Source organism: Moschus berezovskii, chromosome 7, assembly GCF_049115385.1.
Source record: "Moschus berezovskii isolate FMDL1 chromosome 7, NW_MosBer_1.0, whole genome shotgun sequence".
Lineage (NCBI taxonomy): Eukaryota > Metazoa > Chordata > Mammalia > Artiodactyla > Moschidae > Moschus > Moschus berezovskii.
The window spans coordinates 44,661,548-44,687,276 of NC_142466.1; the positions used below are offsets into that span (position 1 = coordinate 44,661,548).

General features: G+C 40.5%; 1 protein-coding gene across 5 annotated transcripts in view; it reads right to left on the minus strand.

The window, feature by feature from the left end:
- Positions 1 to 25,729, minus strand: part of KDM4C (lysine demethylase 4C) — a 415,025-nt gene that overhangs the window by 67,108 nt on the left and 322,188 nt on the right. For 4 of the 5 annotated variants that reach the window (XM_055428240.2, XM_055428238.2, XM_055428239.2 and 1 more), the window contains one exon: positions 4,482 to 4,667. The exons of the other annotated variant lie outside the window; for it this stretch is intronic. In XM_055428240.2, the coding sequence (XP_055284215.2) occupies positions 4,482 to 4,667 (186 nt within the window). The remainder of the gene's footprint in view (positions 1 to 4,481; positions 4,668 to 25,729) is intronic. 5 annotated transcript variants of the gene reach the window in all.

Here is a 25,729-nt window from a genome sequence, read left to right on the forward strand (position 1 = left end):
ATATAAAAGTGTTCCTGATTTCTTAATATTTTTTTATCATTTGGTGTTTTCTCAATAATCAATACTGAAAGTATAATATGCTATGCAATATTTTAGGGTTTAGAATTTAGGGGCCTTGATCACCCAATGCTCCACATACTGGCAAGGTGAGAACTGTTTCTGCACACCAAGGAAGTTATTATTGTTAGTGATGACAGATATTCTCACCCCATTACCATGGATTAACCAGAGGGGCTGCCTTGCTCCAAGTCCTTCACCAAATCCTGGGCAATGCAGGTGTCCCCTCCTGTCCTGAGCCATGCACAGTGATGGCAGGGAAGGAGTTAGTGAAGCTTGCCTGGGCTGCTGACCTGAAGACACAAGCAGGGAAAGAAGTCAGCAAGTGTTGAGCAAGGATTCAAGTTCTGTAACAAAGATGAATGCCTCACAGAACAGAACATGAAGGTGAGTTAGAGACAAGAGAACCTTTCAGAGTGGGAGGGGCCAATACAGAAGCCAACATAACCACTACTTTCCAATGTCCACACCGAGAATACTGCCTTGAAGAAAGGTGCCCATGTAAAATATGTAAAACATGCTTGATAAAAGATGCCCAATAAACACTACCTCTCTTTTGCCCACTAAGCTCATTCCCTAGCATTAGAGAGCTATTTCAACAGATTTAAACCAAGCAGCTTCTATGGATTGCTGAGTACTAATTTAAAAGATAAAACAATGGTTAAATCTACTAAATATAATGATCTAGCTAAAATAATAGAAAAAATGAAAAAAATACACCAAACAGCAGGAAAAAAAATTGACCACTAAGACGTTTTCTCTACTTGAATTCTTCCTCTTTGCCTGGAAAATCCTGTGGACGGAGGTGCCTGATAGACTACAGTCCATGGGGTTGTGAAGAGTCAGACACGACTGAGCGACTTCACTCACTCAAGGCATAAAGTACAAGGAATTCTGGAGCTCCAATACTGCATACATGGAACAAACACTATAATCTAATATGAAGGTTTATTGAAGTAATTTGCTTGAAAAAAATCTGTGCATGCCATCTTTCTCAGCTCTGCTGCCTTTCGTTATTCAGGCATCTCTTCCACTGGACACCTGTCTAGTTAACTCAGGTGTGAGGAGACAGTCAGAGGCTGTACTCTGCAGGAAGTATAAAATTTGTGAGTAGTTCATTGTTTGCTTTGAATAAGAAATGTTTTCAAAGCTCCCAGTTTCAAAACCATTTTTACCATTTATTGTGTTCTCTGTCTTATCCTTACAAACATCTGTTCAACATGCATGTAAGTGGGTTAGGAATACATCCAATGGAACCTTCAGAAATAGAGCCCAGAAAGAGACCACAGTGGATCGTGGCAAAGGATGGTCAAGTATCACAACACTACTGACATTATCACATGTGCACACACGCAAGCACACACGAATAAAACCTCATACTTGCAAGAAAGCTGTACCAGTAAAAAAATATATGTTTGAAAAAAATACTGAAAACTCTGTACTAAAATTTAGGTTAAAATAACAGGGACCAGAGACGGGGGTGAGGGTGGGGGACTAGCAGTACACTTACTATAACATGCTCCTTTCTACTTTAAGAATTTGAAAGCTGGACTCCTTGGGGGTCATTGGTTAAGAACCCACCTGTCGATGCAGGGGACAAGGGTTCAACCCCTGGTCCAGGAAGATTCCACATGCCACAGGGCAACTAGGTTGCACAACTACTGAGCTCACAGGCTGCAACTACCGAAGCCCATGCACCTTGGAGCCTAAGCGGCCGTGAAGATCCAGTACAGCCATAAGTAAATAATAATAAAGAATATGAAAGCGACCTACTTCCCCAAATACTATCATTCTAACCACAGAGTATGCTTATTGTCCAATGGAAAAGTGCATTATAATAAATCAGATGAAATTTTTGTACCATTAGCCAGAGTGATTTTATACCCAAAGATCAACAACACTGAATAAGCTAGTATATTTAAAATAATTTATGGCATTAAGGGAGAAGTAGAATTTACTTTAAAATGGTCCTTTTGGATGCAAAAAGCAAATAATGGAAGAAGCAAAAAAAAAAGTAAAACTGGAGTACTGAAGTAACTGTAGTTTTATACTTCATTTCACCTAAATTACTCAAGCATCCTCTACTCTCAGAAACGCCTGTGATGCATTGCCAAGTTAGCCTGGACTTCATCTCACGAGTTTTTTCACTGCTATGATTCAGCAGTTGCCTATTACTACCAAACAATCTCAGCACGGTCGAGAACACAAACTACACTTCTGACTCTGGGGAGTGTATCCCCTGGCATTCACAGCTTAAACAAAGAGAGATACTTGAGTAAAGTTCAATTTTTTTACGCTTGAAAAAGGAAAGAACATTTAATGCAATAAGGGTAATTACAATGCTCTTAACCAAAGTTGCCAGAGTCAATGGATTCCCTCAAGTTAGTTGGCAAACATTTTTGGAAGGAATTCATACATGGAGTCTAATTAAGAACAATGGATAAGTATCAGCTACCAGGAATGTATTTCAGAAATCCAGTGTTCATAGTGCTTCCACCTAGAGAATTTTGCAAAGGCAATTTATGAACACTAAAATGTTTTCCTCATAGAGAAAGCCCACCACATGTAATGCTGTAAATTACATGATTCTCCCCTCAGCCTTTACAAAGTATACCAAGTTCTAAAGTGATCCGTAAGGAAGAGTAGTTTCTAAATCACCTCAAAGTCAAATATCTTCTCTTTCACCATCATTTATGAAACACATTAGTAACATAAACTTGACTGAACCAAACACATCAGAGTTAAGAGGAATGAAGTCCTGATTAAAACACCTGGATCTCTTTAATAGCAACTTCAATAATCATCGGTAACCACAGAGCTCTGAAATATTAAAAAGGGAATATATGATCCCAGGCAAAGGTTCAAATGAACACCTCTAGCGCCACCTGAGATCCGGGGAGTGGAATTCAACGAACAGGAGACTATGGGCTGAAAACATATTTACATTCCAACAGCTGTCGCTCATTACCTGAATCTATCTGGGCAAAAAACTGAACCTCTCTGAACTTGGGCTTCCTATCCTTGAAGTGAGGATAGCATTACTCATGTGGCCCAGTTCACAAAGGACTGTAGCAACAACAGCGGCAGTGGAAGTAATAAAAAAGAGAAAGCAGTAATACAACTTTCACTTTCCGAGGGCTTACAGTGTGAGGTGAACGGAAAACCACATGATAAGGTGGGCATGCCACTGTAGACAAGGAAGCCGAGGCTCAGCGAGAACTCACACAAGGCTGTACATGTGCTCCTGGCAGAATGTAAGTGTGAACAGCAACAACTCTGACTCCAGAGGCTGTGACCTGGTTCACATCTCAAAATGTATCCTCATGAGTCGTCTGATGAGGCAATGTTAGCGACTGCACTGTAAATGGCAAAGTGCCAGTAATGCAATGTGTTATTAGTGTTATTTTTTAAAGTTGCTAAAGTGGGTTTTCTGCTGAGTACATGTACTATTCTTAGCAAGAGCCCATCAACTCAAGAAATTAAGGAAAAAACGTGAATGAATATGTAACTTGAGGCCTACGACAATGGACAATAACTTTAAATTAGACGTGACAATTTGTGATGTCATTTTCTACATTTGCACATTCACATGCATCCACACAAAGATCCAACCCACAAACATCAAGTATTTCTTAAGACACAAGAAGAAGCTGATGGAATCAAAAAGCCAAGAGATGTGTTGTATAGGGGTCATTGCTCCCCAGCCCATGGTAGTGCCCTGGCAGGCTGCTCACAGGCAGTAATTGCAGACGTGGGACAAGCACGTGAGGCTGCAAATAGTCTGTGGCCAAGCTTCCTGGGACCTTCAGTACATTAGTGAAGCTGAGGGTCAATAGGATGCTTCAGCCTCCTCATTGAAAGCCACAGACAATGATGGTGATCAGGAAAGCTAACCAAGGCACAGCAACCATCTCTGCACTGTCTGAATAATACTAAGCCTTTGAAACAGAGGAAAGAGTCCATTCACTAAGGACAGGTAAACTGAATTACAGTTAAATTCACATGTTAGTTTGTTGCAAACACTCTTTTCCAAGAAACAGGTTCAGTGCTAAGTGAAACGGAAGAGGCAGAAAATGCTGACGTGTGTACTTCTCTTCTCCATTTCCCTTTTCTGAGCTTGTCCTTATCGCTGCTGGTGCCTCTGTGCTGCCTCTAGCTTATCCCACCTCAGGCAGCAGGTCCTTAAACGCTTGTGACCACCCTCCCCCTCCCCTTACTGTGTTACTGCTCTTTGTTTTTTTCCAGAGGAGAGGAAATAAACCCCCAAGACCAGAGTGTACAGGTGTCTGGATTAAACACTGCAGGATCTCAGGAGACGTCTTCACATCAGTCTCTTCCCAGAGTAGAGCATGCTAGACTTGGGGGATATACAGGAAGGGATTCACATGCAGTCTTGGCACCAGCAAAGGGAGAGCAGGCCTTACCACATTTGGGTTGACCTTATGTCGGAAGCACGTGATGTTCACCACATATGGCCAATCATCAGGCTCCATCAGCACTCCAGCAGCATGAGCACACGTGACGTGGAAGGAGGCGGGGCAACGCCCGTAGGAACACTGAATACAGGCTCCAGAGACCTTCTTAACCCGGTGTCTGCAGAACATGCATTTCTGGACGATTAAAACAAAGAAGACTGTCAACTCAAACTCTGTTAACTCAGCGAATTTCCACATTTCACAGCATAACAACTTTTAGAGAGGAAGAAAACTGATGACATCAGCAAGGCCTGATCTCCAGGGGCCCTAGCGGTGAGATTGACTGTGGCAATAAAAGCCACATACCTTCAAGAAAACATGCTGGTATGGCCACATCCTACAAGACATATGCTGAAACACTCTTTGCGGTTAGGAAAGCCAAGCCCTTCTGCACATGCGTCTCCATGCATAGAGTTGAGGGAAAGGCCCCCTGGTTGCTCCTGTAACCATGAACACTGAAGCTACTTCTCTTTTACCGCCTGCATGGCGGGCTTTTCTGTACATCAGACAGGCACATATTCTCCTAAATTAGATGAGGTCTTCAAAAATACCCAGATAGCGCACAGATGGCTAAGGTTTCTATTTACAAGGAAATGTAAAGTTTTAAATGGGCCAATGTGGAAACTACGGGCGCAAGTGTTTAATAATCCAAATCTGAGCCCTTCATGACTGAAACAAAAATATGCCTCCCAAAGCGAGAAAATTGAAAATCACCCCAAAGGGCATAATTTTGTTGAATATCTATAGCTGACTATGCCTAAGAATGGAAATAAAAACAGCAATAATAATTACCACAATCTGAAAATTAAATTGCATACAATTAGCCCTAAACGTTATCAGTACATTTGTTATGAGAGATGGAGAAAAATCACACAGCTTCACTAAATGCAAGATTTGTGAACTAATACTTGAAGATTAGGAACAAAGAGTTGTAGAACAATGTAGGATATCAGGTTCAGAAAGCAAAAGAAACAGAATGATCAAAAAGCTCAACTTTTTTTCCCCTAAGGATAAAGTAAGTCTGCAAGCTAACCAAATGTTGGTGAAAATGCTTTTCTTTTATAGGTACTTTTCCTTCCTGAGACAAAAAAAGATACCTGCACTCAATGCCATTCAGTTCAGTTCAGTCACTCAGTCATATCCGACTCTTTGCGACCCCATGAAACACAGCACGCCAGGCCTCCCTGTCCATCACCAACTCCCGGAGTCTTCTCAAACTCATGTCCATCGAGTCGGTGATGCCATCCAGCCATCTCATTCTCTGTCGTCTCCTTCTCCTCCTGCCCCCAATCCCTCCCAGCATCAGAGTCTTTTCCAGTGAGTCAACTCTTCACATGAGGTGGCCAAAGAATTGGAGTTTCAGCTTTAGCATCAGTCCTTCCAATGAACACCCAGGACTGATCCTAATATTTTATCACCGACTTGCACAAAACAGTGTGAGCTAAACTTCTAAATCTTCTTTGCCCTCACATCTGACCAGCATCTTCAGTCTTATAGATTCTGCATCTTAATCTTATTCCGATTTCACTCTACTCATCTACACCAGCTGCCACAATCTTGGTCCGTGGTGTCTTGCCCAGTGTAATAATAGCCTCCAACTGGATCTCTTCTTTCATGTCATTTTGATTCATCTTCCCAAAGAACTAAAAAAGACCCATTATATATGAATAAAAGCATTATTTAACATCTTGATATCTCTTTGGCAAATTCTTGGTATTAGGTTCAGTATATTCCTGGTAATTCTTAGTATTCTGGTTTCTTTTTTCTCAACTCCAACCATTCGAAATATGATGACAGGTAAAGCAGCAAGACCTCATATTAGAAACCCCAGGCAAAATCAGATAATCTTTTAAGAGCCTAATCATACTACAGTGAGGTCAGTGTTTGAATAAATTCAGATACTGACAGATGTATGAAAGGAGAAATTGTTTCCTATTTTACTAATTAAATAGAATCAACAATAAAGAAGAGTATTATGACTTAGTTAAATAATGAATTGATAACTCTGAGCTTCTCAGCCTCTTCTACAATTAACTTCCTCAATAAACAGCAACTCCAGAAAGAAGGAAGGGGACAGAGAGTATACATTTAAGCTCAGTAATAACTCAATCCTTGGAATTTTGTAAGGGAAATGCCTCCTTTCCCAGGAAGACTGGATGGGGTCATTTCTAAGGATAGACCCATGATCCCTAGAAAGTCAACCCAACTGCAGACTATTGTAATAACATGCTTTAGAAGATGCTTATTTCATGGAGTTGAGAAGTTTGACCTAAACATTAAAGAAGTTCTTGCAGAGACAGAGATTTCCGCAAAACTTGGCAGAGGAGCCATTTTGTATGCTGTAGTACAGTCTACATAGTACTTCCGAACCCCAGTTTCACTTTTGTTGCTCTTCAGTTGCTCAGTCGTGTCCGACTCTTTGCGACCCCATGGACTGCAGCACTCCAGGCTTCCCTGTCCTTCACCATCTCCCGGAGCTTGCTCAAACTCATGTCCATTAACTCAGTGATGCCATCCAACCATCTTGTCCTCTGTTGTCCCCTTTGCCTCCCGCCCTCAATCTTTCCCAGCATCAGGGTTTTTTCTAATGAGTTGGCTCTTCACATCAGGTGGCCAAAGTACTGGAGCTTCAGCTTCAGCATCAGTCCTTCCAATGAATATTCAGGATTGATTTCCTTTAGGATTGACTGGTTTGATCTCCTTGCAGTCCAGGGGACTCTCAAGAGTCTTCTCCAACATCACAGTTTCACTTGCTTGCTACTAAACCGACTGCTCTTTACCCTGGCTGAAGCATCTGTGGCAATTTGACACCTACACTGCTGGGCTATGGAATTTAACTCAATTGGGTAAAGATGAGGACACATAAGACACTTCCTAGAATGATGCAAATTAGAATAAAATTAAGTACTATGAAAGAAGTAGAAACAAAATGCTATATGGAACTAGAATGACCAGTGCAATGAGGGTATGCTTGGGGGCAACAGAAGGAAGGCTTTAAAGAAATGCAACACTGACTAGATCAAGATAGCAGACTTAGCCCCTGCTATAAACTCTCCAGTTCCAAACCCTAAATAAATAAAGAGATAGGAAAAAGAATGAAACCACAACAGCACTAACTAACAAAAACTGGAGCACTTAATTCCAGGGATGAGAGCCTCAGTAAAAACTATTCCTAGGTATCTCTGAGGAGGCAGTTCTGGAAAGGCCAAGAGTAAAAGCAAATAATTAATATCTTTCCCAATGGGTTAAAAAAAAAAAAAAAAAGACAAATGACCCACTGCCAAGCCAGCTCCATGGTCCACCCTGCCCCCACTCATCACCAGCAGGTGAAGTAAATTGATCTGATCTGAACCCGAGTACCTGAGCTGTCATGCGCCAGTAGGACAAGTGGATTCTTATTTGGGCTAAAAGAAAAAAAAGTGCACCCAAGTATGCAACCAGAATACAATCATATACTTTAAAAATCACACACACCTGAAGGAAAACAATGCCATGAACAAGAAGTGCTATACTTATAGAAAAGTTGGCCTAAGGAATCAGTTAATGGGAAACAAAAGATCAGTTAAAAGAAATGTAGTACATATTCTGATAGATTCCAAACTATATCCCATCAACTAAAAAAAAACAAAAACAGTAACAAGTTACAGTTCTAAAATTAAAAATATTGTTAAAAAAAAAAAGATGTGCCGAATTCTGGAATGGATCCCGATGAAGATCAAATTAGCAACTGAGAGATGGAGCCCAGAGATTGTACAGAACACAGAAGAAAAGACCAAAAAGAAGGAAAATGAAACACAAAGGCTAAGGAGAATGGAAAAGAGATCCAGATGTTCTCTTGTCTAAGCGGCATTCAAAATGAACAGACAAAATCCTGACCTGAAAAAGGCCCAACAAGTAGGATTGATTTTTTAAATAACCTGAACACATTTTAGATTTCCAAATAAAGAGAAAATTCCCAAATCTTCCAAAGAATAAAAGAGAAAAATAAGATTACCATCAGATCTATAGTCTGCAACAGTGAGTGCTAAAATACAATGAAACAATGTTTTCCAGTTTATACAGGAAAATTATATTAGGTCTACATCCAGCCTAATTTTCTTTCAAACATTAGGGCAAACAGATTTTTTTTTTTCCACAGTCAAGGATCAGAAGTACGCAAGAAGAACTAAAGATTAACCAGGAAGCTAAATATGTGGATAAATCTAAATGAATATGGACCTTATAAGCAATAACAGTAATGTCCTCTGTGTTTGAAATACAAAGAGAATTTGAACAGATGACGACTGTAGCATGTAATGGCAGAAGTGGTAAAAATGAAGTTCAGTTCAGTCCAGTTCAGTCGCGTCCGACTCTTTGTGACCCCATGAAGTTAAATAAACATTAAATGTTCTAATATTCTTGAATTGACTAGAAAAAGGGTAAAAGCACCAAAAGTGAAAAAAAAAAAAAACAATAAGGAGAAAGAATAAATTCAAACAAAGACATGAAAAGAAAGAAACAGAAACACAGAACAGGTGGAAGCAAAGGGAAAAAACACACTGGAAATTCGTAGAACTAAACCCAATCATTCAGTATGATAAGTGTAAACAGACTAAATTTTATCTTATAGACTAGGGTAGTGAACTTTTTCTTAAAGTGCCAGATAAATATTTTAGGCTTGTGTGCCAGACAGTGTCAGCTGCAACTACTCAACTCTGCCCTGTGTAGCTGAACTGAACAATGTGGGGATTAGGGACACCAACCCAACCTCTGCACAGTCAAAAATCAAGTAACTTTGGACTCACCCAAAACTGAACTAATAATAACTTACTGAAGCCTTAATGATAACATAAACAGTTGATTAACACCTATCTTGTATGTTATATGTTTATATATTCTTAAAATAAACTAGAGAAAACATTATTAAAATACTCATAAAGAAGACAAAATACATTTACAGTACTGTACTCTATTTATCCATACTTAAGATCATGTCTTCTGTTAATAAGATGAATTGTTTGTCAGTACCTACACCAAAGTATCTCCTATGATATGAAACACTGTAAATGTTAATCGTATCACTAAGTATCAAAACTTAAAAGACAATGTTTAAAAAATTCATATTTATTTACAAGTATAATGATTCATGTGTTAATAATGAAGAAGCAGTAATATGATTGCTTTATGACAGCCTAGTGTAATGGGTGGGGTTTGTGTCTGGTCTGTGCTTGTGTAACATATGATATGGATGGTCTGTGTTTGTGTAACATATGATAAATTTTAACTTTTTATAATATATTTCTATATATTTAATGGTAGTAAATGATAAAATAGACTAGTATCTACTAGTATCTGTGAAAGTTTATGCATTCACAACATACCTAACATTTCCTTAATTTTTTCCCGTATTTCTAAACTACGTGTTTCATCTGCAAGTTTTTTCAAATTGACGCAAATCTCCAAAATTTTTTCCAATACATGTACTGAAAAAAAATCCACAGATACATGGACTATGCAGTTCAAACCCATATTGTTCAAGGGTCAGCTGTAGTGTAAAAGCAGCCACAGATAATCCACAAATGATGGGCATGGTCGTGCTGCAGTTCAGGGGTCACAAAGAGTCAGACACAACTGAGCAACTGAACTGAACTGATGGGCATGGTCGTGTTCCACTAAAATTTTATTTACAATAAGAACAGGCCCTAGTGTCTGACCCCTGCAATAGGTCACAGGCACATATTTGAAGTGAGCTGTGAAATGATAGAATTATTATTTAAGTAAGATTATTCTAACAGCAAGGTGGATAAAGAACAGACTGGTGGAGAAGATACTGTTATGAAACCACAGGATGATAAGGATTTGGACTAGGCAAGTAGCTATTAAAAGGAAACTAAACGTTAAGTGTTTTTTACTCTTATCCTTTGTTGACAGAGATTCTATATCCTCCTTTAAATAAAGCTACTCACGCCAAGGCCAGGGCTGGATATTCTGTCTGCTGTGGGAAAGAACCTCTCTATCATCTGCTTAAGTCTTGAAATAGAAGAAGGCTCAGGTGACACCAATTTCTAGAGGGATGAGGATTGAAGAGAACTTGTGAACAGTAAGATTGCTAGGCACTTAAAAGCACAGAAGGTTTGGAAAGACAGGGCCATTCTTCCTGCAGTTGCTCTTTGAGGTGGCAGTGACCCACTGGGAAAGGAATAAGGAGCCTATTTCTGGAAAAGAATTAATAAGAGGCTTGAGAAATCCAATGACACAGCCTAGAGGGCCATCACTTGGGGTGCTTCTGAACAAGTGGAGGAGGTGCTGATGTCCAAGGGAGACCAACACAGCATAGCAGGAAAGTGCTGACACAGAGGACCCTAGAGAGTGACAATAAGAAGATGTCATCCGCCTTTACAGTTTTCTAGAAAGGATGCCTGGGGCAGAAGAGCTGCTCAATGTTTGTTGAATTCAACTAAATCTAAGCAAGTACATTTTGATCAAGTTATAAACTTGCTCACCTGTTTCCTCATCAGCGAAAAAAGATTCCACACGTAACTATGCCACCACAGATGTCAGAGGACTTCAGAATCACTGAGAGGCCAGCCTAGAACACAGATCATGGGGCCCACCCTCAGAGTTTCAGTGTGTCTGGGCTGGGGTTATTGAATTTGCATTTCTGACAAGTTGCCACTGATACTGATGCTGCTGACCCGGGGATCACACACTGAGTTGGAGGGTTAAAGGGTTAAGGGGTGCCGATTATTCTGAGAGTATAAGGAAATTCAGAAGAACAATGTTTTTTCATCTATTCTGTTGTGTCAAGGGTTGAGAGAATCCTCAGGCAAGTATGATTTATAAAGCACTGTACTTTCTTGGGGGACTGGATTTTCATACTTATTCCAATGGCATAGGCTATTAAGGCTCCTAATGGCTTGAGGAATTAATGAAGTATCTGGCAATGAGGTTTTGTGTATCATTAGATTCTTAGCGTGCACAGCCTGGCAAAGGGCATCAAAAAATGATGAGCTGTGAAGGAGTTAGAGGTTCACAGCACATCCCCTTCCCTTTTCTTTTTTAATATGATTTGTAATATGATTTCATTGTTGTTCTGTCAACTTTGTGATCCTTTTGTTTCCATAAATAAGCCTCCAAAAGAGGCACAAATACTTTTAACTAGTATTTCCTAATCAGGCAAGTAACAAGCTGATACTACCTAATTTCTTTTTTCTTTTGCTTTCCAAAGATACTTTTTCCAGGTAACTCCACTGCAAGCTAACATTTCCAGTTCCAACAGGGAATCAAGTTGGACTCAATGAATGTCACTATTGTCGCAGGCAAGTCAGAGGACTGAGATTGAAATTTGACTGTACTCCACATCCTTACATATATATTTTAAAACAGAAACTTTCTTTTCCTTTTATTCTACCTGTAAAATGTATGCTCTGCTCATTAGTACTCATTAAGTCAATCACTCATACGACAATAATGGCCAGCACTGGGGAACACTGTATAATGAAGCCTAAGATCTACAGCAAAGAGCTTGCGATCCAGGGATGGAGACAGACAAGTAAACAACTCAAGCAGAAGGAAAAGCAGAATGTAAGAGCTGTCATGTGAAAGCAAGATTCAGAAGGGGCAGAGAGAGGAGTAGATTGTTACTGAGAGAAATCAGTTTACCCAGAGAACTAAAGGTTGGGGAAGGAAGGAGTGGGGAAGGTTGAAAACTGAGGTGTCCACGGTGAACTCACACTGCAGGCGTGGGCTGCTATAGTGAGGGGCCACAATTCATATGCAGTCTCACGCCACTTGGGCCAGACAGAACTGTTCTGCTTTCAGCAGTCTAAGGATGTTATTAATACAACAGGCAGACATCATGAAATGATACTGTAAAACTCAATTCTGAATACTCGTGCATCAGCTCATAACATGGCGACTACTCTGCCTCTCCACACCCCCATCAAGAAAAGTTATTTCTACTCTTCAAGTTTAGAACATTAAAATAAATGGCTCACAATTTGTCAAGTGTGTTGAATTCCTAATTTATGATATGTATCAGAAGCCATTTATCTCATTGCTTTTAGTTTGTTGAGATTCGCCCCACAAAAAGTGAGATGCTAAGAAAAGTCAAGAGCAGGCAAGAGGGGGGAAGGGCAGAGGGTGAGTTCAGCCAGGCCGAGATGGAGCTAGAAAAGCAGGCAGAGGTGGGGACACAGGCTGCACTCACTGAAAATAAGCAAGGGAGTCATTGTTGGCCCCAGGAAACATTAAATAAGAATCACAAAAGGATTCTACAACTGGAAAGGCCACAGCAGTTCAGATACAAACTGACAAATTAAAAGATGAGTCTTGAAAAGTATTATGTCAACAGCCGAGTCACACTTCTTTTTTTTAATTTTGGATCAGCAGAAACACCAAAGATCACCAAACAGGAATCTTTCGGAAGCATCTTTTAATCCCAGTACTAGAACACTGACTGCGCACAGTAGGTGATCAATAAAGATCCACTGATTAAATGAAGGACTGTTTCCTTATTATACTGTAGTTGCTGTTGTTCAGTCACCCAGTCATGTCCAACTCTTTGAGACCCCATGGACTGCAGCACACCAGGCCTCCCTGTCCCTCACCACCTCCCAGAGTTTGCCCAAGTTCACATTCCCTCTTCTCCTTCTGCTCTCAATCTTTCCCAGCATCAGGGACTTTTCCAATGAGCCGTCAGTTCGTATCAGATGACCAAAATATTGGAGCTTCAGCTTCAGCATCAGTCCTTCCAGTGAATATTCAGGGCTCAACTCCCTTAAGATGGACTGGTTTGATCTCCTCGCTGTCCAAGGGACTCTCAGCAGTCTTCAGCAGCACCACAGTTTGAAGGCATCAATTCTTTGGCACTCTGCCTTCTTTATGGTCCAGTTCTCTCCAGTTCTCACAAACGTACGTGACCAGTGAGAAGATCACAGCTTTGACTATGTGGACCTCTGTTGGCAGAATAAACTCTCTACTTTTCAACACACTAAGTTTGTCATCGCTTTCTTGCCAAGAAGGATTCATCCTCTAATTTCATGTCTGCAGTCACCATCCGCAGTGATTTTAGAGCCCAAGTGAAAGAAATCCATCACGACTTCCACCTTTCCCCCTTCTATTTGTCATGCAGTAATGGGGCCAGATACTATGATCTTAGATGCCATATTTGGCCTTAAGCTCTCCTCCCTAACCCTCATCAAGAGGTTCTTTAGCTGCTTTTTGCTTTCTGCCATTAGAGTGGTATCACCCACATATCTGAGGATGTTGATGTTTCTCCCACCTATCTTGATTCCAGCTTGTAATTCATCTAGCCTGGCATTTCTCATGATGTGCTGTGTATAGGTTAAACAGACAGCCCTGTCATACTTCCTCATTATATATAACATGTCAATTCATTCTTTTAGCTATCTCAATATCTATTAAATATCTTCCATATAAAAGGCATCTTGAAAAATGCAAAAGAAGGTACATAAATGAAAAAAATGTGCTCTGAGTATTAAAGAAGCTTAATTTGGCATACAAAAAGAACTCTGATAGAGTTCAGTTCAGTCGCTCAGTCGTGTCTGACTCTTTGTGACCCCATGGACCGCAGCATGCCACGACTCCCTGTCCATCATCAACTCCCAGAGTTTACCCAAACTCATGTCCATTGAGTCAGTGATGTCATCCAACCATCTCATCCTCTGTCGTCCCCTTCTCCTCCTGCCTTCAATCTTTCCTGGCATCAGGGTCTTTTCAAATGAGTCAGCTCTTTGCATCAGGTGGCCAAAGTATTGGAGTTTCAGCTTCAACATCAGTCCTTCCAATGACCACTCAGGACTGATCTCCTTTAGGATGGACTGATTGGATCGCCCTGCCATCCAAGGGACTCTCAAGAGTCTTCTCCAACACCACAGGTCAAAAGCATCAATTCTTCAGCGCTCAGCTTTCTTTATAGTCCAACTCTCACATCCATGCATGACTACTGGAAAAACCATAGCCTTGACTAGACAGACCTTCCTTTGTTGGCAAAGTAATGTCTCTGAGGTTTTTCTAGGTTGGTCATAACCTTTCTTCCAAGGAGTAAGCGGCTTTTAATTTCATGGCTGCAGTCACCATCTGCAGTGATTTTGGAGCCCCCCAAAATTAAGTCAGCCACTGTTTCCACTGTTTCCCCATCTATTTGCCATGAAGTGATAGGGCTGGATACCATGATCTTAGTTTTCTGAATGTTGAGCTTTAAGCCAACTTTTTCACTCTCTTCTTTCACTCTCATCAAGAGGCTCTTTAGTTCTTCTTTAGTTCTTCTCTCTTTAGTGACAGAGTTATAGAACAAATTTATGGCAAGCCACTCCAGTACTCTTGCCTAGAAAATCCCATGGATGGAGAAGCCTGGTAGGCTGCAGTCCGTGGGGTCGCTAAGGGTCGGACTCGACTGGGCGACTTCACTTTCACTTTTCACTTTCACACATTGGAGAAGGAAATGGCAACCCACTCCAGTGTTCTTGCCTGGAGAGTCCCAGGGACAGGGGAGCCTGGTGGGCTTCCGTCTATGGGGTCACACAGAGTTGGACACGACTGAAGTGACTTAGCAGCAGCAGCAGCAGAGGGAAAGATAGGGGGAAAGGATAGTTAGTGAGTTTGGGATGGACATGTACACACTGCTATATTTAAAACGGATAACCAACAAGGACCAACTGTACAGGATAGGGAGCTCTATTCAATGTTAAGTGACATCTTGTATGGGAGGGGAGTCCAGGGGGAGAATGGATACATGTATAGGTATGGCTGAGTCCCTTCACTGTTCACCTGAAACTATTGTAGCATTGTCAATTGGCTATATCCTAATACAAAATTAAAAGTTTTAAAAAAAGAACTAGACAAAAGTATTGCCATGGTCATCAAAATAAGCAAGATGAAGGAGACTGGAAGGAGACATGGCTGGACTAGCAGAACAAAGGTGAGGCCAGCATGTGTACCTGAGCAGTTAGCTACCTGCACCCCTGCCCTTCACCACACTCTCTTACTAAGAAAAAGGTGCAACAGAAGAGGAACTTCACAGTCACAGAGGTAACCAAACACAGGACAAGGGAGGAGGTACGATTCTACTTGGATGGCTCAGGCCTGGTGGCAGGATGCTCAGACAGGTGACCTGTGCACCACTCTCAACTGATGGCCACAAGTCACCAAGTCCAGGCACCACTGCATCAGTGCCTCAGGTTGGCTCCTGGAAACTTGTAACAAAGTACAAAGTAGGTTTCTCCCAAGTAAGAAGTTCCCTGTAATTAATTTCAGAGGCTCAGTGCAATGCTTCTGCAGTAGGTCAGATGCTATCTTGGAGGGTGTGGAGGACGTGCTGCATGCTGGCTGAGCCTGCAGTGGCAGCGGGGACATGGGGTCCCCCACGTGGCTCTGAGAAACTGTCCAGTGGGTTTCAGAGAACTGGAGAAGTCAGCAAGAACGGGTGGACTTTGAGCTCGCCTTGAAAGACCAGCAGGTTTCAACCAGTCCACATGTGGTGGGATGGAGAAGAGGGGAGGATGTTCTAGACAAATGTCACAAAGCTAAGAGCTGGGGAGAATATGAAAAAAAAAGGAGCTGAGAAGTGTGAGCACAGCTAAAGGATGACAGGCTAGAAAGGCACAATCTCGGAGGGTCTTGGACGGTACCCTGACATAAACTGCACTGTTACTTGCCAAGGTGAGAGAATGATTGTGGCTTAGTTGTGGAAGCTACTTTTTAGACGGAAAATAAGACTACTATTTTTTTACAGTTCTCTGTGTGGCTTTAGCAACCAAGCAAGTCTCCAGACCAGCCCACCCAGGAAGTCTGAACAACCCTGGGCATTGAGAATGCCTGTTGCCCAGGCATGACTCTTCACCGATCTTTCGTTCATTGGGGGTTGGACAAATCCTACTCATCTTGTTATCAAGGGCACCTGGCATGCATACAGACTAAATCTGGGGAGTGCCTTGACCAAACACCACACTCTCCTGTCTTTCCTACGTGGACGATATTTCACAGTAATTAGAAGCACACACCAGGAAGCCAGACAGACCTGGTTTTGAATCTAGCTCAGCATAGGCACAAGGGCTCATCACAAGAACGACAAAAGTAACATGGCCTGAACAAACTGAAGTGGAGGGATGAGAAGTCATGTCCCTGAAGGTCTTCTGCCCTTTTTCCCACCACCCCTGCAGCAGAAAACAGAGCTTCCCCTCTGCACTTACTTATTACCTGGGCGGTGCAGAAAAGCCAGACCTATAAGCAGCATTGCAAGTAAATTAAAGATTAAAGGTAACATCACAATCTCATGTTGAAAGAGGCACTTCACTGACAGTATAAAGCAGCATTTGCTGAATCGCAGAATAGGCAATGTTATCTATGCTGAGAAAAATCAATCACTTATCATTTCTACTTCTCTAACAGTCTGGTTGAGCTCCATACTTCACGTTTATTTCAGATTTAAAGGGCAAAGAGGGCATACAATTATAGCATATAAACAGCTTTAGAACAAATCTTATTCTGAGTACTTATTAAGCGTCACTAAACATCTTTCAGCTGATGGGAGGGGAAAGCAAGCCTCCTAAACCACAAAATCAACATTGTATAAGTACTTTCGTATTTGCATTTCTATTTCTTTTCATGTTAATATGAAAGAGCACCTGTTTCCTAGAGGAAATTTCATTATTTGAAATTATTGTTTACAAGAGATCAGACAGAAATTCTTACTCTCCTCGAATAAAGCATTTAATTGAACTCAAAATTACTGAATTATATCTTTAAAAAAAAAAGGCACTGCTCTTTCTGGTACAACAGGGTTCTGCTTAGTCACTGATGTGTCCTCTCCACCCTGTAAAAATCTACACAAATTTGTGAGGTTGCCTGTGACTTAGGAGAATCTTTATAGATCACCCTGAATTAATGTTAGAAATGGTAATAAATTACTCATTTAATTCTCCATGTTAAATCTAAAAAGAAAAACAAATTTCCTGTTTGACACAATTTAGGAAGTCTAGTTTTTACAAGCTTCCTGCTGTTCCAAGGACAGACACAAAAAAAAAGCTGTATTTATTATGAATATCAGATATGACTTGCTATTGGCATTATCAAATCAAGGACTAGGACATATTTTCTATTTATTTCTGGCCTTGAGCCTGAAGGCCTAAAGATATCTGACAGAAAAAAAAAAACCAGAATAAATCAAAGATAAAGACTAATTATCCTTAGCAATATTTGTTTTGAGACAGTGCAAACATTCAACACTATGAAAGGTTGCAGGGTTGTTTTGTTCAAGGTTTTTGTGACAGAGGTGTGTGTATGTTTCTGAAATGCCTGTTTTCTGTATATTTACTGAAATTGTTTTCATTGGTGAGGTCTGAGAGGCAACAGTAAAGTCATCTTCCATTCACTAATCTGCAGTGAAGGAATTGGGTCCCACGAGCCATGTTTCAACTGCCTCTCTCATCTGACTTCCCACAGGCACTTTTTAACAGTTTAAATGAACATTTATCTACACTCCTGCTGAATATACTTATCTTGGTGAATGGTACTTACTTCAACGGTTGGGAAAAGGAAAAATAAAGAGATCTCATGATTTTTCTTTGATCACTACACAAGGCGAGACGCTGGGGTATGCTTTCTGCCCTGAACACCAGAAGCTGACCCAACGCCCCTGTACACATCTGACCCTTGTTAGGAACTGTCACCCAAGAACTGTTCTGTCTGTGGCCTGCCCCAACCTCTTTGCCTCTAGTCTTTCAATTATAGCAGCAGCAGACCACAGTGAGAAAATTTACGCTTAAGTTAAAATACCCCGGAACCATGTCTCCAAATAAAACTGAGGAAGGAAGTGGTGATGAAAAGCTATTAGGTCAACGTGGAGTAGACGTGTCACAGGTGGCCTTTCAGAGAAAGACCGTCTCCCTCTCTGGTGTGGAAAACTGCAGCTCTGTAAAGAGCCGGGTCAGGGTACCCATCTCTTCTGCTTCTGGATGAGAAATTGCCGCGCAGTGATTAGACAAATGTGGGGTTTCAATCTCAAGTGGTCAGTTGAAGGAATAATGGACAAAAGGCAGTAAAACAGGCTCTGGTCAAAGGCTCAGGACTGACTCCTAACCTTGTACCCACTGTGGCCTTGTACTGATTTACTAACCAGGGTATTACTTCTGGATTATTTAGATAGACTTCCACTAAAGTGTCAGCCGCACAGTCATGTCTGACCTTTGAGATCCCACGGTCTGTAGCCCGCCAGGCTCCTCCACCTATGAAATTCTCCAGGAAAGAATATTGGAGTGGGTAGCCATTCCTTTCTCCAGGAGACCTTCCTGACTCAGGGATCAAACCCAGGTCTCCTGCATTATAAGCGGATTCTTTACCATCTGAGCCACCAGGGAAGCCCATACTTCCTCTGAGGACTAGTAAATGGTCACTGTCTTTTTCAGTGGCCTACTTGTGGGTAATCTCTTCAAGCTTAGCTGTTTCACTGCTCGAGGAAAGAGGACGACCACCACTCCTCATGAAGCTGTTCTCGGGGTTCAAAGGGACAACACACACAAAAGGTCTCTCAGCCCCCAGGACATACATAGTAAGAGCTAAGCAAGGCCACCCCAGCTGTTCCCAAACCTTACTACTCTTGAACCCCAGCCCAAAGCTTCACATTCTAAAGACAACTGAGCCGCTTCCTTCACCCAGATAGTAGGGACCACAGGGCATAAAGTTCCTCAACTGCCCTGTTCTCCCCTTCATCTTCAGTTGCAAAATACTGATGCTCACAATCGTTTCGACACTATGTAACTACAGATTTGCCACATCTTATTATTTAATGCACTGATTAAAAAAAATCACACTATCATATTACAAACTAACTTTGAAATATTTTAATGTGTACTTCAATAGTATTGCTTACTCTGAAATCCTATGTATTTTTAATATTTTAAAACATTTTTATGAAGAAATATCCACAATCTTTACCAAAAACTGCCGAAAAAGCCCAAGAAATAAGTTAGGGACCCAGAACAATTAAAAATGCCCAAAATCATCATGAATGAGCACAGTGATTATAATCACCACATATTTCAGTGAATAAGCAAAAATGGAAAACATCATAATTATTGGAATCCTATGTTTTTCTTTTTGTTGTTGTTTTACTGCTTTTACAGTAATAAAAAAATAGGAAAAAGAGTTCAACTTTTTGTCTCCTAACGTTTCAAAATCAGAACTGGCAGATTTGCTCACACAGTGAACCAAAGACACTGTGACACTGTGCACGACCTTCAGTTTCCCTGTCTTTGCAACTAACCATGAATGGGTCATAAAAAGGTATACAGCTGCAACAGAGGAATAAAGTAATTCTACTCACGCAGACTGACTTCATGAAAATAACAATACCTTACCTACATTATCTACAACGGTTTTGTCATGAAAAATTGGCCGAACAACTTCAAACAGGTATTAGACTGACCCAGCAATACACTCTTCAACCAAAGTGTGGGAACATTAACTTGAATGTACTCTGAAAAGTACACTGCAATTCAAAGTAAACATTTTTCAGATGTGGGCCACATCTTGCTTATTCTTGGCATGGCTTTTATAATGAGCTTTTGATTCTCTTTCTACTTCTTAATGGAATTTTCTCAATATTTAAAAATTCCATTTCTGTGAGATCCTTTCAAACAGAACAGTGAATTACCAAAGCAGGTGTGTGAAAGAACTCTGAGACATTTACTGCTTCTATTATGGCTCCCTGGCAATCGTAAAACCAAAGTGTGGTCATCTTCTGTCATTCACGTTACTTTTTTAAAAGACGAGGATAATCCAGTTCATCCTGAAATTCATACCTCCATTTCCTTCCTCTGTATGAAGAGAGAGCTCCTTGACTGCTCCATGCAACAAGATCCCATCGAGCTTCAGGGAGTAAAAGATAAACCACTTTTGTCTAATGGTATATACACATAAATTACAGTGCTACAGTTTTGAGACCAAAGTGGTGCTTTCCAAAGGTAAGTTATTTTTTTTTTTAATATATTGTGGAACCCCCTTCAAATGACTCTGGTCAAACTAATGGAAAATGAGGAAGCACAAAGAAGAGTTCAAGGCCTCTAGTTTTCTTGTACTAAAGGTAAGATTTGGGGCTCGTTTCAGGCTCACAGCCGTCCTGCTCCCTGCGAGAGGAGAGGCACTGAGGAGACTGCAGTTGGAGCTCCAGCTCCCCCACTAGAGACAGGATACGCAGGTGGGTTCCCACACGCCTCTGAGCCTTTTCTACAGCTGTGTTTCACACATTATTGTGGGAATTGAGGGGGTAATGGATACAAAAGTGCTCTCTGAACACAAAAGGCTTTGTAACATGGCCATTGTTACTATTCCCTTTAAAAGATGAGGGGGAAAACAAGAAAAAAGAAATAGTAGAATGTATCGGTTCCTTTCCAGGTTCCCATAGCAAAAGGCACAAAAAATGTGTGACGCAAATAGGCAGAAAAGCAGATCACACCAGTGGTCAGGGGATTACACCACTAAGGAACAAAAATAGTGATTTTTAAACAAATCACCACAGAAGATGTAGCACCATTTGCTGAGCCTATGGCTCAGCCCTGTGTCAGGACAAACATCGACAACTCTTCTCAAACCAGTCTGCACCAAGTTCTCTGTTCAGCCTCTCACAGCACAGTGTGATTGTTTTTTCCTGCCAATGTCTTCCCAGTTGTGAAACAACATGTTGATTCTTCTATCCTGGCTTCCCATTTCAATGGTAAGTGTGATGACCACAGCTTAACTCTTTATCACCAGAAGGTGCTTTTCAGATTTATGGGGTTGGGGGTAGGGGGCATAGAATCATCTTACAAGATCGAGGGTTTTCATCCAGGACTTGAAGTATTTTCTTCATTTTTTTCTGCAACAGCCATGTTTAGTCAACAGTTTTTAAAATCATACATCTATTCAGTAGTCATCAAAGTATAAGAAACTAGACACCTAGACTCACAGACCATTCTTCAAATATAGGGAGCAAATATTTCTTCCTGAGGGAAAAGTTTTTCTTAAATGATCTTACATTTTTTAGGAAAACAAACAGAACTCAACAACATCTGCATCAGAGGGGTAGGAAATTCATTCTATTATATTACTAGACTTCCCTATTCCTCTTAAGTGAATTCTGACCTCTAATTTGGACTTACATTGGGTTAAAACCATCCCTATGAAAATGACAAACTGCATGTTTCCACTGAAAACTACCCAAGAACCCACAGGGAAGAGTCACCTGTTCAGGTTCCCTTGAAATAGTCACGAACTCAGCAGAGGATGAGACTAAAAACAGAGCCCCCAAGCAGTAGAGCTTTCGGTTTTTTCCTCCTGTTTTAAGCTTTTCACAGCTCAGCCCACCTGCTCGTAAAAATGCTTCTATGTCCTACCAGAATTATAGCTTATCTTGCAAACTTTTACCTAAGGAATAAGAAGAGGTACTGTTAATTCTTTCCCTTCCGGGTCAAGTACAGTTATCAGTAGCCATGTAAAATCATGATGCTGGCTTAATATCATGGTGTGTGCCTATTTGTTTGGAAGTGACAGTAGGGCACACTGGATATGAATCATAGGAAACATGAACCCTTTACCACTAAGTCAAAGAAAAATACGCTTAGGAACTTATATCTGTTGGGGGAAAGTGGACACACCACACATCTCAAAGGCAAGTGAAAACGGTCCACTGTACTGAACCTCCTGTGGTACGGTTGAAGAGAACACCATAAGAAAGTCCTTTCCAAAGCCATTCTCCATTTGACCTCACCAGACATTAATCCAAAGAAAGCTTAACTCTTTTGAAAACATTTTAAACCTGATCAAATTAAAAGCAGCACCCGAGGGATTATTTTTTCCGAGCAAGAACCCACAAGCAATTTACTTGACTAGAGGAAAAATGCAAAGAAATCCTTTATCACAAAATAGCTTCTTGAATCTTTCTACCAATAAACCTTCCATCCATCCAAGAATGCCTATCCTTCCTGCTGATAACAGGCTGTGGAGATAATTTTTTTTTTTCTATAAAACCTCAAATGATGTTTTCACATAAAATAAAAATAAAACTACTACATGCCACTGTCAAATGCCACTGTCAAAAAATGGTCCTAAGAAGAGGTAAATGTCATTTTAAAGGCTGTGTGTTAAAATATTTAGAGAAAGAATCTACTTGTCAAGTTCCTACAGAAAACTGCAGAGGTTATAAGTACATCTATCAAATTTTCATCTACCTTGGGGCTGACCTACTGGGGAAACCATAGAAAGCCTGGCCTTGTGCTATAAGGGAGCTGGAAGTTTAGAGTTCTGGACAAAAATGGGGTCACTATCAAGCACAAAGATGGGGCATGACAGAGTTTCTGCAGTGATTACCCAGGGAAGGCGTACTGGTGATGGCAGCTTCATTCTGCTTTAAGCCACGGTTCAAACTAAGGAAATGAACCCCTGTGATGGACCAGCAAACTCCCTTGTGAGAATTCTGACCTCTCACTCCAAACCTAGCAAAGAAGCACCCATCAAATATTAGCAAAAGAAAGACCAAGCCAGCAAAACATGGGAAGCATTTTTTTAAAAAAAGTCTCATTTAAATAGCTTCCATATCCTACCCTTTGGGAATTATATTAGGTAACTTTATTTTAACAAGGAAAATTTGGTTTTAAGGAGCTTATGGGAACATTTAACTTGGACTGGAAAGGTTATTTGCTCAGTGTTAGGCTAAAAGCCAAAATCCACTTTTAGCCAGAGAAGATTTTAATATTATACCTCACAAGAGTATTGTGTCATGTGAGCGGGACGGCAGAGATAAGCAATGTAGCAAAGTTATAACTTCCCCAAAGATTCATTAAAATGTATTATTAAGTAGGAAAAAAGTTTAGAAAATCCAAAAGGAACCCGTCTGTACTATCTCAGAAACTGTAAAAATTCTTTCCAACTTACCACTTCTTTCACTCTACCTACTCTACAAATACCACTCAGTAAATACTGTGAAGAACCCGATCCTGATGCAAAAGAGGATGAAAAATGTCTTAAAGAGCAACTATGATGCTCTGCATATGATTTTTTTCTTCAAATGTGTTACAAAGGAATATATGATGAATTCCAGGGACTATAAAAAATAATAAACTCTGTAAAGGGGCCATGATATTTTTTAAGTTATTCAACCCACAAAATAAGTATGTTAATTAGAAACATTATTTTGAAGAAAAATAGTAACTTTTTCCCACTTTAATTTTTATAATCTGAAATTTTAACAACTCCAATCTTTTTCTTTTTCCTTTCTGTTTTGGTTTTTAACTCATATCAAATTGTTTTCCTTTCATTAATACTTGAAAAATTTCTGCCACCTCTTCTATTAAAATAATAATAATAATGACTTCATTTAAGTCAAGCAGACGAGCTTTAGGAAGCTCACATGTATCTACTTTCTTATCCTTCCTACAAGAATGTGAAAGCACACTTGCAAAGGCGTTCCAAGCTGCTATGGAAACAACATTCTTTTTTCACAATAACAGTCCTCCCAGCTGAGAACTGCTGGCACGCAAACTCCCAATCCAAACTCATTGACAGCTTGTGGAGTGGACAGATGAGGCGTGGAAAATATTTTAAATTAGTTCATTTATCTTGCTGAGACACAGGAAGTGGCAACAAATTTCTCACATAGAAGAAAGGCTAGAGAAAGACAATGCAACCCTAGCAATGTGTAGCAAATTCAGTCCCTTAAGTCAAAGCCTTCAGAATATTCCATACTGCCTAATAATAGCCACATCTCATATTCTGAGGGACTTTTTTTTAACAATCAAAAGATCCAGAAGAATGGCTAGAAATCACTGACTGCTTCTGACTTTTTGATGGACTCAAATTTTGTTAGGTCAAATAGTTTTTCACTGATCCCAGGTAGATCTGGGGCCAATATTAATTCTGTTTAATGAATCTAGAAAATTGCAATAAAGCACTGAAAGCTCTTAAAGAGGGCTCCAAAAGTGGCACACCTTAGGATAAGCTAGGCAAAGGTGATTAAGAAGACAATGTGAATTGTCCCTGAAAGTGAACTGACAGAACGGCCTTGGTTCTAGGTCCCCATTCCATGGCTGACACCCAGGAACTTCTAGCTTCATGGTTCCCTCCCACCTGAGTCTCTGCCAGTGCTCTGCTTCCACAGCTTCAGGAGTCCCTCCAAGAAGGACAGGCCAGGGGCTTCAGGCCTGGAAGTAAATGCAAGTGGACACAGGCGCCAACACTGGTGCTGGGATTGGCTGCACCAGCATCACTGGGAATCAGGGGATTGTGTTAAAAGTAAGGGCCCATTCTCCCTACAACTGGATCTTCCAATTCATAGGTCTGAAAAAGAGCCCAGAAACCTGTGTTTTTCATACACACTCCCAAGCCAGAGAAGGAAATCACTGTCATATTCCCAATCTTTCTGGAACTAGAAGCAAATAATTCTTGAAAATCTATGTGCTCCCCTTCATAATTTTAAGTAGACATAAAAAATTTCTCATTGTAACTTTAAGTTGTGAAAGTTACAATTCTGTGAATTAAACTCTGACATTTAGAAATAAAATGCATACCTCTAAATACTACGGTGATTTGATGCCTACATCAACCATTTTAAAAAATAAAAGATGTCCATCTGCAGATGAATGGATAAGAAAGCTTTGGTACATATACACAATGGAGTATTATTCAGCCATTAAAAAGAATACATTTGAATCAGTTTTAATGAGGTGGATGAAACTGGAGCCTATTATACAGAGTGAAGTAAGCCAGAAAGAAAAATACCAATACAGTATACTAAGGCATATATATGGAATTTAGAAAGAAGCAAATGATAACCCTGTATACGAGACAGCAAAAGAGACACAGATGTATAGAACAGTCTTTGGGACTCGTGGGAGAGGGTGAGGGTGGGATGATTTGGGAGAATGGCATTGAAACACGTATGTTGTCATATGTGAAACGAATCACTAGTTCAGGGTCAATGCATGTTATAGGATGCTTGGGGCTGGCGTGCGGGGATGACCCAGAGGGAGGATAAAGGGAAGAGGGAGGTGGGAGAGGGGTTCAGGAGGGGGAACTTATGTAAACCCGGGGCGAATTCATGTCAATATATGGTAAAACCAACCAATATAATATTGTAAGATAATTTGCCTCCAATAAAAAATAAATTAATTACTTAAAAAAAAATAAAAGAACAGGCTCTTTCTGAACAGATTTTATAGCATTACTTA